General features: G+C 33.1%; 1 protein-coding gene across 1 annotated transcript in view; it reads left to right on the top strand.

The window, feature by feature from the left end:
* The first annotated feature begins 4,058 nt into the window (after window positions 1-4,058).
* Window positions 4,059-17,517, top strand: part of LOC144369505 (inactive N-acetylated-alpha-linked acidic dipeptidase-like protein 2) — a 31,576-nt gene continuing 18,117 nt past the window's right edge. The window contains exon 1 of the mRNA XM_078029782.1: window positions 4,059-4,253. Within this exon, the coding sequence (XP_077885908.1) occupies window positions 4,087-4,253 (167 nt within the window). The 5' untranslated portion in view covers window positions 4,059-4,086. The remainder of the gene's footprint in view (window positions 4,254-17,517) is intronic.

Here is a 17,517-nt window from a genome sequence, read left to right as displayed (position 1 = left end):
GCACCTGGCTGCCTCATGAACCACACTGTCTTGAGGGGAAGATCTGCAGTAATCATAAAAGTTGGCTGGAAGGCAGAGGATTCCCTGATTTGTTTCCTCCAATACACCTTTAGGTCTTTTCTGAGTTGACCTGTTCAGATATCAAAATCCATCTCAGTGTCCATTGTCTCTTTTATAATATCCACCTCCATTCTCTCCACAATAAGCTATGAGAGGAAAGTTTTATGTAAGAATTAGATCCATCCACTAGAAGGGTGAAGATTGAGGGAAGAAAGTAAGATATGAATATTGTTGTTTACAGATAAAACAACCTCTTTCCAATGCTTCAGTGTAGGTAAAATCCTAGGACTTTGAAGAGCTCGTCTTAAAAGTTTGATGTTTAGGTAAATTCATGATCTCAACACTCTAGATTCACTCCTTTACTGTGTTTAGTGAAATGATCATTTCCCCCAAACATACTGAAGGACAGTATTTGAGTAATTTATTCAAGACTGCACTGATAGAAATTATGTTCACTGGCCTCTTTTTTATCTGTCTTTGAACATTAAGTGCTTGGTGTTTAGAATCCGTACATATAACTTAAAAATAACCCTATCTAGGACAAATCTCTAGTTTCCAGTTCAATTTCTTTAGTCGAATGGACTTATTGTTTTATTAAACTTAAACTTTTAATAGCCTCTTCAATTCTGTGATTTCAACATTCACTATGCCTCAAGTGAAATTTTACATATTAGTTTTTACAGCTTATTTGTAAGGAATATTTTAATTCAATTTAGTTTAACTTTTCATTACCTTGAATTACCTCTTCTCTTTTAAGTTTCTTTCTTTTCTTTTCCAACAATTGATTTGTTGCAACCAAAATAAATTAAATAGTATTTCTTGTTGCTCATGATGCACCAAACATCTCCCTTGAATGATTTTGTGGACATGGTTTAACATAATAATATATCTCAAAGAAGGCATTATCTTATAACTCAACATTCCGTCAACAAAATTTTTAATAAATAACTACCATAGAACAGTTATTATGCAAGCATCTGAAAATGCAAAGACAAAACATTTGCTGACCATGTGTGATTCTTTTCAGTCAAGAAAACAAGAGAGACAAGGCAAATGAGGATAAAAATATTGCAAATGCTTTGATGCTATGATAAAAGTACACAGTGCAATCACTTGTTGGTTGAATGAAATGCCTGGTACAGTTTCAGTGTCAGGGAAATGACAGTGCATCAGACAGCAAATTGGACATTCTACTGCAGGTCCCAAGGGGCACAAAAGATCAGTCCTTCTGGGTCACCAAGGCTCCAGTAAAGAAGGGGGCATTTCTTTCTGGATCCTGTTTAAAGGGGGAAAAAAAAAGCAAGCTCTAATTGCCAGAGAAATGGTAACTAGGAATTATGTGGAGAATTATTTATATATCAGAATGATTGAGGGTACATGGAAAGCAGAGATGCTTTTTAATTTGTAACCTTGAACCCTTGAAGCAATGCATACTGTACCTGTGTGGGGCAGGTTTCTATGTCAGGGTTCTTTGTGGAACTAGCTAGTTCCTGAAGCTGTCAATTTTCTAAATCTGCTCCACCATGAAAGATAAATTCATTTAAAGCTAAATAAGGTAGAATGGTACAATTTGTCTCACTTGATTCAGTAGTAATGCCTTCAATTCTGTAGAGTATGTTAGATCAGAACAGATTTTTCTTTCTTAAATGGAAGACTCTCAAGGATGTCGAAGTTGTTTTTTCTGTTGTTCAGTCTTTCAATTCCAGTGTACTCTGAATGTGAGTCATTCATCTTATGCATTCCTTGTACAGATACTCCCTCTAAGTTCCCTATATATTAACTTTGGTGAATCATTATAACTTAAGAAAAATATTTATAAAATAAGTCTGAGCAACATATTTGGGATTACATTTGCACAATGAATAAAAATACTTGCTCCAGCAACCTCAAGTTTTGCTGTAAAATCAAACAAGATAATGAATGTGAAATGTATTTTAAGAATATCAAAGGCCAAAACTTTGTGGACTCCTACAAATGACTTTACTCATATTAATTTCAGTAAACAGGGAACTACATATTAGCTTCAAGTATACTTTTTTTCTTCTACCAAAGTCTTTTACTAGGTTTGTGCATATATAATAAAAACAATTATTATATTTTCTGAAAATGCTCCTTATACCCTTATACCACTGCCTGTGTATCTCATTGTATCCTTTACAAAATGATTATATATTTACAAAATTTTATTTTATCATTAGCCTTTTTCTAAACATGCTTTATTAGATTTATTTAGTAAGCAATTATTGAGTGTCAGTACTCCATTGGACTCTAAAGAAATTGACATGTAAATCAGTCCCCATTAAATTTAAATGAGAAATAATAAATATTATTTTGTTGGAGGTTGGTTATTCTATGATTCACCTATTCCATGCATCAGTACTACTTCTAAACTTATTTTCCTTTTCTTAATTTATTATTACTTTTCTGCAGTGCTTCTTAAATTTTAAGGTGCATAATTGGAGTAACATATTGAAATGGAGATTCCCAGGCTCTACCCCTAGAAAGATTAAGCAGACCTGGGGATCTGCATTTTCATGAAGTGTTTGGGGAGCTGGTGATCTCTTGGATTTCACTTGGAAAGAGTACTTACATGATGTGTCCTTTTGATCCAGGACTCTCCCTAATGAAGGCAACATCAGACCTCCTCAAATCCCTCCATCTGCCTGTCTCACTGTCACACTCTCAGACTGCCAATTTAGATTTTTCAGTCTGTATTCATTCATCACCCTGCCTTGAAATAGTCCTCTGTTGTGATGCACTGACCTTGTTGGAGTCACTTGTACCGAGTCTCCTGAGAATGACACCACCTTTTGTTTCACTTAAAAACTAAGTGATGTGGTGGAATGTCTGGAAGAGAATGAAGGAATGCCCCTGTCATGATATGACAAAAGAAAGAGTTTTAAAGGATGTCTCAAAACAAATCACCTGGGAACTGCTTACCCGTAGGGAAAATCCTTTATATTTATTAATTAGTGAATCTTCATAACAATTCTATAAAGTAGGTTCTATCATTACTTTCATTTTATAATTAAAGACACTGAGGCTCAGTAACTTTATCAATCTCACTCAAATAGTATAGGGTGAAGAAGGAGTTTAGGTCAGGTGGACTGTCTCATTTAGGGTTCAGGGTCCATTACAGTTCTAGTGCTACTTTTCTCAAAGGAGTGACTTTGTGCACCTCTTGTAACCACCATTAGCATAAGAAGAACTTTCAGTAATTTGCAAAACAAGTAAAAGAAATAGAAACAATTCTCAAAAGAAAATCAAAACAAAACTGACACTACACCAGATAGTTTTTGATGCATTTTAAATTCAAAGATTTATTTCACTGTCAAATTACAGAAAATCTCTAGTAAAGAAAAAAAAAGAGTACACATACATATAATGACATATAGTAATGTATTTCATGTTGTCAGAAGTGAAGATGACTCTTTTTATATTTTTCTCTTATTAGAGAATATTCCATGGTAAGTGTAAATACTTGAATCAGAAAAACTGGGTTTCTAATTGTGGACTGTTACTACCTTACTTGATGACCTATGAAATTTGCTTACCTTAATCCATTCTCAGGTTCTAATAAGGTGAATTGACAATGCAAGGTTTGGTAAATATGAAATAAAATAATTAAGTAAGTGCTCAAGATAATGTCTGTAATATAGCAATCTCTAAACAATCAGTACCTATTTACTGCTACTATGACTGGTAGTAATAAACTTAATTTAGTATTACTATGAAAACTAGGTTAGACAACACTTTTGGCAAAATGAATACATTATCAAAGTTTAATTGATGTGGAATCTTTTCCTTGTGATGGGCAAAATTCAAATACCTACATTCCTTTTTATGAAGTGACAGGAAAAAAAGTGAACTGTCACAGATAATACACTTCTTCTTGGGTGGTCTGCCTGGTTTACAACTTAGAGTCACAATGGCAGAAGTTGACTTTGCTCCTTTGAGTGTGTCTCTTCTGAGATGGCTCATTTATCTTCCACAGGTGATCATCCCAATGCTCAGCACCTGCTAGCCATGGCATCACGACTTCGGGAGAGCGCTGAACTCTTTCAGTCAGATGAAATGCGACCTGCTAATGATCCCAAGGAGAGAGCTCCTGTCCGTGTTCGGATGCTGAATGACATCCTCCAAGACATGGAGAAGAGCTTCCTGGTGCAGCAGGTGCCACCGGGTTTTTATAGGTAGGATATTTATTTCCAAATGTATTTATTTATTGATTTTTGCCCTTGATTAAGTTGTTTTAATTTTTAAAATATGTATTTTCTGTGAACACGACACTTAAAAAAAATAACTATGAGGCCGTAACATCTACAATTTGAAGTCTATCCCTCTGCCAAAGAAAAGTTCAAATGTAAAAATAGAGAATAAAGAAAACTTATTTTAACAGTAACCATATAGAAAATGACTAAGAATATTTTTACATTAATTTCAGCATCAGTCAAATGTGATATGGCTACTGAAAAAAGCAAACAGAATTAAAGCTCTGTGGATATTACATCCTAGTCTGGATGCCTTAAGCATCTGAATATTTGGGTAACACAAGGTTTTTAGGATATTGGCTTTTAGGACAAAAGTTCTGTGATCCAACAAGCATCTAAGCTCTCTCCACATCTTAATTTCTATGTCAATAAAGTGAGACAGTAAAATGAAATCTTTTTATTAAAAAAAAAGCTTTTCATATTTCTGATGTTTGATAATTTCTCTTTATGATTTTAAACTCAAATTTACATTTTAAATCCATAGTTATATAATATCCTTTAAAAAAAATTGTAGGTACTAGGGATTAAACCCTATGTCCCCAGTCCTTTTAATCTTTTTTTTTTTTTTTTTTTTTTTTTTTTTTTTTTACATTTTAAGGCAGGGTTTCACTAAGTTGCTTAGGGCCTCGCTAAGTTTTTGAGGCTAGCCTCAAACTTGAGATCTTCTTGCCTCAGCCTCTTAAGCTGCTGGATTACAGGTGTCTACCACCATGCCCAGCCTTTATATAATGTCTTCTAACACTATGATCCAGTAAGACTTTGGAAAATAGTCACTTATTAAAATACTTTAAATGAACTGTATGCTCCAATGCATTCTTTAAAAGCATCAGAAATGGAGCATTCTCCTTGTTGAAAACACCTGTTTTTTTTAAAAATCAGGTTCTTCTAGTGCAGGAATGGGAAACAGAAAGAATAAGGTAATTAAATAAAATGTAGTGATGGTAGATATTGTAATAAGAACTAAAGAGAAAAAGCAAACCACATAAAATCCAGCTTTATTAAAAAGTCCTTAGCAGGTTAGGCATGTTATGTTTTGGGATACATTTAGTAATTTTTTCTATTTTCTTAATTTATTAAGAAAAATTTAGAGGCTAATAAAAATCATACAAGATGAATATATTTGATATATGACAAAATAGTAAACTTTCCTCATTTGTTTTTCCTGGCACCTGCACTAGATATAAAAGACACCTCTATAAGCTAAGTTTTCCATCTAGTAAATTCTTTACCCTTTCAATAACCTGTATGTACTTAATTTACTTTATCAAGCATTTTTTAATAGAAAAGTAAGTATTTGCCTGCCCCTGAGTTAATAATGAGCAAACAAATGGTATTTTTTTTCAGTGAGTAATATTATAACAGAGTACATTTTATCCCAGCTGTACAGGCCTTGAAATGTTGATTATGAAATGTCCTGATTCATATAACAAACTTTAGGGATGAAAACTTACTGTGAAATATTTTGATATTGTGCTAAACTTTTGCTACTGTTTTTAAAGGGATATATATCTGACATTCTTTTCCCGAGTTCAAATGCTAGATCATATGAATAACTGATATTTAGCTTCATAAGAAAACTGTCCAATTTCTTCCCAAGTGGCTCTACCATTTTACATTCTCACCAGTAATAAATGACACTTTTGGTTGTTCCACATTCTCACCAAAATTTGGTATTGATGGTGGTTTGGGAATTCACTATTTTAATAGGTATATATTGATCTGTTCTTTTGAACTTACAGTTCTCTATGACACATGATTTGCAACATCTCTTTGTATGCTTATTTTCCATCACCATAGCTTCAGCAATGAAGTATCTGTTGCAATAGTCTGTCCATTTTTCGAAACTGAGCTGTTTGTTTTCTGGTTGTTGAATTTTAAGAATCCTTCCTGTAACTTGGATATAACATCCTATTATCGGATATATGTTTCATAAAGAGATTTTTATATCTTTGCTGATATAAAGTTTGTTTAGTTTTAATGTCATCTAGCTTATTGGTTTTCCCTTCACACATCATGCTTTTTTGCGTTGTATGGAGAAAGTGATCGTCAAACCCAAGGTTACCTAGAGTTTCTCCTACGCTATGTTCGAGAAGTTTTATTATTATGTGTTTTGCACTTAGGTCTATGATCAGTTTTGAGTTTATTTTTGTATATAAGTTTTGGCTTATATATAAAATTTTTCTTTTTCTGCACAAAAATGTTCCATTGTCGCACATTGTTTAGACTCCACCTTTCTTCATTGACTTGCCTCTGCTCTTTGGTCACACAATGTAGTTTTAATATTGCCTTTTGCCGGCAGCATCTTACTAATTCCCAGTAGAATAGCTCTCAGAATTAAGAATGCCATATAAAAGTGATACTGGAGGGGCTGGAGTTGTGGCTTAGTGGACGAGTACTTGCTTCCTACGGGTGAGGCACTGGGTTCGATTCTCAGTACCACATATAAATAAATAAAATAAAGGTTCAACAACTAAAAAAAATATTTAAAAAAAGAAAAGTGATAGTAGAGAAAGGGCATTGTGCTTGGGATTTACAAAAGTGAGAAGACGTTTGAGCATTAAAATGTGTCTTTTCCATTCAGATGACCTGCAAGCTAATTAGTACATGAGAACCAGATGCTCATCTCTAAAATAGAAAATCTCAATAGGCTGTTAATATTAACATAAAGTGAGATGAAATGAGAATAAGATGTGAGAAGATGATTCATAATAATAATAATTCATAATTACAAAATAAAATAATTGTATATCATTATGCTGTTTTTATTCCTGACTATCTAGTGTTCTCATTTCCAAACCCTCTTTTCCATAAAGCCTAGGGAGAGATATTGTTAAATTAAATGACACAAAAGGTTCTTTACTACCAGAATCACTATAGTGAGGTACATATTTCATTTAAATTTTAAAATATATATTATATATTGCTTTCCATTAGTAAACATTTGCTAATCACCTACCATTTGAGAGATTTCCATATTTCACAGAAAGTAAAAAAAAATTGGAGAGAGGGGATCGAATTAAATATGGAGTTAAAAAAAAGAGTAAACAGATTATTTGAATATACTAGCTTCTAAAATAAATCAAGGTACTTTAAAAAAGAGGTTAAAAACCATTTTTTAAAGTGTTCAGGGAATGTCACTGTAAGCATTTTGGTTTCCTGAGACAGAGTTTGTTACATGTATTAATGTTTAAAATTGGAACTACTTTTTAGAATTTGGCATCAGCCATTTTGTGATTGAAATGTTATCTTGTGTGTGTATTCTTCCTAGCTTATTTTAGCAAATTTCAGCAAGATTCCTGGCCTTGTCATCAATTATTAAGTTTACAGGCATGCATTCTTGAGGCTGAGGTTGTATCTATTATTTCCTTTTTTTCATTCACTGATACATTCAGTCTATATAGACTTTAAAGTTAAATATTACCAGCTCCTTCATTTTAAATGAGTGGAAACAGAGACTTTTGATTTGAAAATTTTAAATGTTCGACTAGAAACCATGGGATTTCAAAACTGCTTTCTGCAAAAATGATTAGCAAAGGTTTTTTGTTAATAGGCAGCCCAAATATAGGGGTCCTAGATATAGCAATATGAACTCATATTCATGAATTGGGGTAGAATATCTGCATAAGATCACACATTTACTATGTTTACACATTTAAAGGATAGCAATTAGAAAGAAGTAATTTCTCTTCCTTCCTATTCCCCTTTCTTCCCACCCTCACACATTTCTGCAGCATCAACTGTGGTTAGGCAGAATTTTAAGAGAATTTTACCAAAGTTTAAGATATTTGATGTGGTTTGGGGGAGAAGCATCAAAGTTTACCATTGCAGTGGTTCTAATTGAAGGATATAGGAATTTGAGAAGGAAGCAGACATGAGCCAGTGTCTAGTAATGGGTACCAGGTAGAAATGGTACTTTTAGAAAAGTGAACATCTTAAGCTCCATCATTAAAACTGAATTAAAGTCTAAATGTTACCTTTAAAAGAGATCCACTGATTAAGTTATAAAATCATCCTATTCTTCTTTCAAAATCTGATTTTTTTAGTTACATCTTGGTTAAGTAGAATGTAGGAGTCTCTAAGTAACTATATTTCTAACATTATTTCTCCAAGGTTACATCAGAGTACACAAAGATGGCTATAATCAGTGACTTAGGGAACACGGACTATTTGTAAGTTGGGGGACATTATGTTCATGTGCCTACACATGTATCCTTATGAAAGATGTGGCAACAGGTTTATGATAAAGTACGTTCTTTTGGAGATAGCCAAAATGGCCTTGTGAAAGTTCAGAGGACCATTTCAAGCTAATCCAGCTCAAGGCAATTTTTTTGTTGTTGTTAGAATCCCTGAAAGCAGGAAAATAGCAGTGTAAATGTCAAGATGCTTCTGCCTTGAACTAAGAATAAACAAACCAAGCAATCCATTAAAAGTAGTTTTCAAACACATAAGCTACCAAACTTTGTTTTAAAAAAATGTTAGAACTATTTATTCAAGGAATGACGTTACACAGAATTATTTAAAAAACACATTTCTCAGAAACCCTGTGATCAGGTTTCTAGCTATACATTCAGTATATACATTTGATTTTAAGAAATTTAAGATATGAAAATCCAAAGCCCCAAGCATTTCAGAATAACAATGATCTCATTATACAGTTTTCATGGTGTTTTAATAAGAGTTAGTTATGTAAGTACTAATAAAACCTTATGTTCAGTTTTTGATTGGAATAATGACTACTTTGTTCGGGTTGTACTCTTTCTTTTAGTGAGGTGTGGGTGGTCTGAATGGAACTAAAATCTCACCATTGTTTCTCTTGTCATTAATTCTATCAGCAATGCCTCTGATTTCTTTAGGCTATGAAAAAAATAACTAGTGATTAAGAATTACCATAATGCTTTAAAAATATTTTTAATAGCCACCACTTGCACAAAAGAGTCTATGTATGAATATGGATCATTGTCTGCACAATGTAAAATTTCCAAAAGGAGGTTGAAGACCTGGCTTGTACACAAAATTTTTACATTGATGCTCATTGTATACATTCCCTTTTACATTTTTATGAATAAGTGCATATTAGCTTTATAACTATATTAGCTTTATAGTTACATATCCCTTTCATATTTTAAAAGTTTCCACTTCTATAAGGAGCAAAGAAATAAAAAATAAAATTCTGAGTTTTAAGAGAAACAAAATTAACATACTGAAATTCTGCCTAATCTTTTGTAATCTCTCTTTTTATTAACATTAAAATAAACCATGCATACCATACTGACAGAAAATATTCAGATGCAATTTGGTTAGACATGTATCCCCTTATTTAAAAAGAGAGTGATCAGTTTATAAGCGTAATTAGTCTTCAATTCAGTCTGCCACTATCAAAATAGAAACTCATGTACATATTCTATTTGGATTTTGTAAAAATAGCTCTTTCAGGTTTGAGGTTTCTTTCCATTTAAAGTGAGGAGAAACACTATCTTTGACATATTAGCAGGTCAAGACACATTTCCCAATCTGGGGCGGGGGGAGTGTAAATTGGATTTCATGTTGCATTTAATAACATTAAGACTGATAATAATAATGATTCCTGTCACAAAGGGTGATTTACTTGTACCAGGTGCTTTGCTGTACATTTGTATATGCATATTGCCAGTAACACTTGTAACAATCCTGTCAGATTGTTTTAGTTTCCCCTTATACAGATGAGAAAACTGAGGCTTTGGGAAAGTTAATATGTAGAAGAATTAGATTTGAACATGGAATGTTTGCTTTAAAACAACTGCTAATTCTACTAGATAGTCACCCCTAATATTTGACCAAAAATTTTGGTAGTTTACTCAGCAGTCAGTAAAAATTTTAGACTGCTAATATAGTCAAAAATTGTATAAGTTCAATTTTCTTAGGTGCTCATTAAATTTAATTAGTTCTACACTTCTGGAATTGCATCTTCTAACCCTGATGATTGCAAAAATGCTTTTGTGAGGTGCCAAATCTAACCCTGCTTCTGGGTAAAAGATATGCATTATTATCTCAAATCAGTAAAATTGCCTTGTCCCCCAATATTATTCTACCCCTTATGTTTCCGTAAACCAGATGCAAGGGTAGGGAAATTTCTCTGATAAATCTCATATATCATAGTTGGATACTTTTTTCTAACCTAAATAACTGTATTTTAGGGGAGAGATCACTAGGCTAAGAATTTAGAGATGTAGATTTGAGACCCAAAAGGGCCACTTATCAAGTTGCCCTAGAATCTTCCACTTGTCTTCCATGTTATTCTTTTAGACAATTATGTAAGAGATTATAAAGCAGTGTATCTGTAAGTTCATAGAAATATTAGTTGTGAAAATATTTAAAGCTAATAATGAATTGATTATGATTTTTTTTATTGCTGTTTTCTTCTCAATGCATTTCAGAGAAATAATGATTTCATTGAATGTAGATAAATGATAAAATCCAGGTTCTACATTAAGGATTTTACCACATGATTTTCTCTCCTTTATGTTATCTGATTTTACTATCATCAACACAGCATTTTCATGTTTACAATCGCCCAACTAATTTAATATGATCCAAAGAAAATTGAGAGAAATGATCATGCTCAGTGTTTTCTTTGTAACCACTGAAGCACAAAACATCTCCTTTTTCTAAAAATGAAAGTACTCATAGATTGCATGTTTAATGGATCAAATGCTCAGGAATTATTTTGTTCTTAACAATAGCTAAATTATTAATACTGTCATTTTCTTCCTGTAAGAAGTAGATCTTTATTTCATGAGTAAGTAAATATGTAGTAGATATAGTGTATTGAGACAGAAAGGACTGAGAACCAATAGGCATGGTTCTTTAGAGTCATATTTGTTTCTGTACCCTCACCCTCAGTGGAATCCTTTCATGAAATGAAAGTTTACATGAGCTCCTCTAGTTGAGGAAGAAATCGACACATATCTTCCCTGTGCTCATGGTCATATGAAAGGCCTTCTCAGGCCGCCAGAATGACATCAACTTGGAAACTTACAAGGACAATAAAAGATGAAATGGTAAACACTCATTTCATAGTCTATAATTAGATCTAAACATTCAATTTAATAGATAATTGTCATTCTTATAAAAATACAACAAACCACCAAGTTATATATGGCAGGGTTCTAGTATGTCTTCTCAATCTGCCTTTATCAGATTTTTCTATTTTGTGAGAAATAGAAAGTAATCTGTGAATTCAAAGTAGGAACAGTCTTAGTAGAGAGAATTAGAAGTTTGTATGTGCTTTCAAAGTGCTGGAGATATAAAAGTCAAAGACAACAAAGGTTGTCTCTTAAATCAAGGACCATAGAACTGAAACAACACCCGCCCTGACAGTGCTAGCTGCCTGCAGCTCTCAAGCAGCCAATTTCCAGTAGCTCTCCATGAAAATCCATGAATCTCCTTCTGCCTCCAGCTTACCTGCCTTCAACCACTGCTGAGGGATACGGATTAATTTTCTCTTCTGCCTTCTAAGTCTTTCATTGTGCATCTTTTCCTGTGCTCTTAAAAAGGTTACTTGATCCCCTTCCTCTACCCTAATGGTTTCTCTTCTCATTCATGATACACTTGCTCCTTATTTCCCCCTCTGTCTTCTGCATAAGAGAGAAAACTACTGTACTTGTTGGAGACCAGCTTATTTCACTTTACATGATACTATCCAGTTCTAAACACTTTCTTGCAAATTAAATTGTTTTTTCTTTTTTTATGACTGAATAAAACTAGATTTTTGTATATATTCCACATTTTATTTATTCCCTCAGCTGTTGATGGACATCTACCCTGATTCAATAACTTCAGAGTTGTGAAAGAAACCATGTATATGCATGTATCTCTCAAGCATCTGATTTTGATTCTTTGGATAAATAGCCTGACCATATGGTAGTTCTATTTTTAGTTTTTAGGTTTTTTTTGAGGCATCTCCATCCTAATTTCAATAGTGGCTGAACTAATTTAAACTACCAAGAGTATATAAAAGTTCCCCTTTCCCACATCCTCACCAGCATGTATTGTTATTTGTATTCTTAAGGATTGCCAATCTGACCTGAATAAGATAGTTACTGAATATAGTTTTGATTTGCATTTCCTTCATGGCTCAAGATGTTGATTTTTTTTTCATATTATTGTTGGTAATTGTACTTTGTCCTTTGAGAAATGTATGTTGAGCTCATTTGTCTATTTATTGATTGGGTTTTTATTTACTTGGCATGGAGTTTTTTGAGTTCTTCATATATTTGGAATATGAATCCTCTGTGAGAAGCAGAACTAGCAGAGATTTTCTCCCTGTCTGTTGGCTATTTCTTTCGACTGCTGTCTGCTTTGCTGTGCAGAAAAATTTGATACCATTTATGGATACAACTTATTGATTCTTGTTATAATTTTCTGAGTATACAGGAACTATTCAGGGATTTTTTGCCTGTGCCCATATGTGGAAGTGTTTCCCTTGGTTTTCTTTTGGAAGTTGCCAAGCTTCTTAGGCCTCAGTTTTCATCCATTTTGAGAACTTCTGTATGAGATGGGAGATAGAATCCAGTTTTATTCTTCCTGGATCAGTTTTATTAGTGTTATTATTATTATTATTATTATTATTATTACTATTATTATAATTTGTGTGTGTGTGTGTGTGTGTTTATGTGTGTGTGTGGTACTGGAGATTGAATCCAGGGATACTCTACCACTAATCTACACCCACCCTTATTTATTTATTATTTATTTGTTAAATTTGAGACAGGGTCTTCTTAAGTCATTAGGCTGGCCTCAGACTAAATCTGTGCTCATCCTGTCTCCTGAGGAGATAAAATTACAGATGTGTGCCCCTGTGGGCTTCCTCCTGGATTTGCTCTATGCTGCAGTGGTGGTAGTGGAGGTAGAGCTATATCCCGTGCCAGATATTAAATGGAATGTTTAATTTATAATATATTTGTCTGTCAAGCAGAAGTTAGAAAATTTAGGGAATAGCACATAAGAATTTTAAAAAATAAAATAATCATCATGTATCATGTACCTAATGTGCTTAATGTATATCTTGGTTCTTCACAACAGCATGCATGATCTCGTTGGAGCTGGTAGTTTTGCCCAGATCCCTTATTTCAAAGCCTTCTTTCTTCTTTACTACACTCTCCAAAGTATTTATGTAAGATCCTATTTTTTTCCTTAGTTGCTCTACATATGCTCTTTTTCTTGATCTGTGAATCATTTGGGTTCATAGTTTACTCATTATGCGAGTAGACTGTGTGAGGCTCATAAAAATGAAAACTTTTTTCCAAAGTTATTAGGGATGATAAAAGGCATATACTGGTGAACCAATAAAGCCTGGTTGCAGCCATTCTGGTTTATTTTTTAACTAAATCATTGACTGCTTTGGTAATAAATTGACAGGAGTAAAATTAAAAAGGAAACTTTTTTAAAAAGATGAGTGATTTAAACAATCATATTTCAAGCTAATAAGGCAAGCAGAATATATTTTGTCTAACAAAAATTGGATATGAATCACTTTGCTTAGGCTCTATAATTAATAGCAATGGGTTAAGTGAATAATTTCTTCCTTGTATTTGCCCTTTTCCTGAATTTAATATTGTCATTTTTCATCTGTGAGGTAAGAATTGGTGCCTCTTCTTAAATATATGTATCCAGAATAACTACTGATAACATTAGATCCATTAATTCATCAAATATTTAGAGTTCAACAATTGCCAAAACTAGCCCAGGCATGGAGAATATAATGTGCATAAATGAAAAGATCAGCCCTACTCTGTGGTCTTTACCCTTTTTTGGAAAGAAACAGAATAAGAAGACAAAGGATCAAATAAATATATAATTAGAAACTTTAAATTCTCCTTAAGAAACTTTTTCTTTTTAAACAAAGCCTAATTATTTGGGGGAAGTAATTTAAGCTGAAACTAGAGAATAGGCAAGAACCTAGAGGCCATGGGGAAGGGCTTAGAAGCTATTTCAGTGCTTTAAAAATCTGAATGTATGCAGATAGTAGCAAAATTTTATCTACCTATTAATCAGTCTATCCTCCCATATCTATGTATTACTGATGTGTAGAAAAAAAGATTATTAAGGTAATGAAAGTAATGAAGAGGTTATAGTAATGTATGATTTTAATAATCTAGGGGTATTGGTCAGATTTCTCCAGGTAAACAGCAGGAGAGAGAGGCTGGGGGGAGAAATGAGACAGACAAAGAGAGAGAGAGGGTGAAAAACTATTTTAAGTAATTGGCTCATATGATTGAGGAGGCTGCAGAGCTAAAATCTGATCTATAAAGTAGACAGACTAGAGACTCAGGGAAAGAATTGGTGTTGTAGTCTTGAGTCCAAAATACCCCAAGAAAGGTAGACTGAACATTCAAATGGAATTACTATCTTGCCATCTTGAGGCAGAATTTCTTTTTCTCTAGGTAGGGTGGGGGTAGGGGATTTTGCTCTTTGTCCTTCCACTGATTAGATAAGGCCCAGCCACATCATCAAGGGCAATCTCCTTTATTTAAAGTTAACTGATTGATTGTAAATGTTAATAGTATGTACCAAATATGAGCCTAGCAATATATAGACTAGTGCTTGACCAAATGACTGTGTTACATAGCTTAGCTAAACTGAGGCTTAAAATTAGCCATCACAGAGATCATGTTGGTGGAAATGGGAATAGAAAAAAAGCAGTTGAATTTGTAATATTTTGGATATAGAACCTACAAAACTTTGTGATGGATAAGATCTAAGAGTGAAGATGAGAGGAGAAATTTAAAAAAAAAATAACATCTTTCTCGTGAGTAGTGAATTTTAATCACTATGAGGTAAATGGAATGAGTCTAAAAGAGATTCTGCTGATTTCTGCTCAAATAATATGATTGACAAGATAAGAAAACTCTTGTTAAGTTCGTTAAGTGGATGAATATTCTTGGAAAGAAATTCTGTCCATATCTGTCTGGTTATATTTGGCTAATTCTAACGTCGACAAAAAAATTCACCTTGCCTTCTCTTTCTCATCCAGAAGTAATTACATGCAAATAGTAATCGGCTCTTGGTGCAATAATGTGAAATGGGAGGAAATGTGGCCAAATATTTTTGGAAGGAGTAGCTCTTAATTTTGCCAGTTAAAGAGTCTCCAATTTTTATTTTTATTACTAATCATAGTAGGTTCACTTTCTAATCAAAGCTCACATATGCTACACCAGGGAGTTTTGAAGATAGACTAACTCATCGTAATTTTACACAATATCATTTACGATCCAATAAAATATAGCCTTGCTTGATACAAAAGTTTTGGAGGAAAGAAAGTATATTGTATGTCACCAAATGTTACATGTATTTTTTGAAGAATCTACCCCATTTCTCATTGTTCATCTCGTCCTCTTTTTCTTAACTATGAAATTAAATAGTCTTGAAAAAACAAAGAATAGACGTTTTCTGAAAGCAGATTCATAGCCAGTTTTTTTTTTCAAAATGGAATATCAAATAGATAAACAGAAAATCATTTTGGGCATTCAACTGCCAAATAAGATGAAAAAAAAAAACAGAGTTACAGAGAAATAGAGATAAGAGAAGTTTCTTGTTTTGTTTTCTTTAATTGGGGTGGGATCCAAGCAGATATCATGTTGGTAAGTCTTAAGCAAGATCTTATAAACTAGTTGACCTGGTCTTCCAAAGATGAGAATGAACAAATTGAAGGGTACTTCCCAACAAAGGCTTCCTAAATAGTATCAGGTTTTATGTTTCTCACAATCAATTTGGTAACACTTAACATTTTTCACTGTTGATTGAGATCATCAAAGTTATATGTTCTCTTAGAATGTGATAAATCCTTCAAAGAGCATTGAGTCCCTTGCCCCTATGCCTAATAACTATGAATAGGCTGCTGTCAAAAACTGGAAATAGAAGTGAACAGTTTGATGTTTTGTCATTATTTCTTCTTCCCTGGGTTTTATTGATTACCTCTAACTGCTGGTGATTGCTGCAGTTATTCGGTGATATTCTACCTCTGTTAATGAACAGTCTGTTGAGCTCTGTGCAAAGTCATTTGCCTTTGCAAGTGCTCTTTTAGCTTATTTCCGTTTGATTGGTGTGTTCCAGAGCATGACCTCAGTGTAAGGAGGAACGTTACCCTGCATACATAAACTCATTCCTATCTCGGCTCGCCCTTTCTGGCACAGGAGAGAGCAGTTTTAACTTTCATGAGGTTCTGGAGTATTCATGTTTGCGTTATAATCAGCAGAAACTTTGCGGAGAGACCTTTGAGACCTCAACTCTTTCGATCTCTAGGACAATATCTAAGATTTAGAAAATGAACCCACATTATGAGATCATAAATAACTGAGCTGAAGATAAACATTAGGATTTTGCCACACATTGAAGATCAGTGTGTAAATGCAAGTGAATTTTTTGAGTAGTTTGAAATTTAGCATATGAGGCCAACTACATTTTCCTTTCTTATCCCATATAAAATATGTGGTTTATTGTGTCCACATAGTCTCTTTCCAAAGATTGTAAATTATAGTTTTTATGGACTCTTGATGATTGAAACATAGTTGGAGCTTGAAGGTCAAGGCAGCAAACTGTACCCTAAATTTCTACTCATTGATGATGTATGGTACATTTAGTGTTACACTTTTTGCTATTACAATTAAAAATCTGTCAATGTACACTATTATTTCAGGTTTTCATAACATGATTGGTTATCCTTAATCTTTCTTGAATTATGTGATGCAAGGCCTTAACCTTGGGAGAGAATCTTCAAGTTCTTTAATAAGATAGTAAGATATTTATTTGCTTTTTTGTCCCTACTATAATGTTAAACCATAAAATTTAGGCTATGCTTGTTTTCAGTAGTGTCATAAGCAAAACTACATAGAGGCAACATTCTGCCTGTAAAAATGCTTTATTTACATGAATGTTAAGAAACAATTATTTCAGATTTCAGTTTTTACTTATTTAAAAATAAATTTAAGGAAAATATTTTAAAAAGCAATGCTATTTTAAATTCCTGGCTTCTTACTATTCCATTATCAGATGTCTATGTAGACCTAACAGTACAAACAAAGTATATATTTTGATTCATAGAATTGTTCATAGGAAAATATCATGAATCAATTTTTTAAGGACCTCAATTAGCTGTTTAATGCAACAACTGCTTATAATTATGTGACTGAAATCTATAAATCTATGTTTT

The sequence above is a fragment of the Ictidomys tridecemlineatus genome, chromosome 12 (assembly GCF_052094955.1).
Source record: "Ictidomys tridecemlineatus isolate mIctTri1 chromosome 12, mIctTri1.hap1, whole genome shotgun sequence".
NCBI classification, from domain to species: Eukaryota; Metazoa; Chordata; class Mammalia; order Rodentia; family Sciuridae; genus Ictidomys; species Ictidomys tridecemlineatus.
Note: the sequence above shows the minus strand (reverse complement) of the source record. Positions and strands in the feature narration are given on the sequence as shown.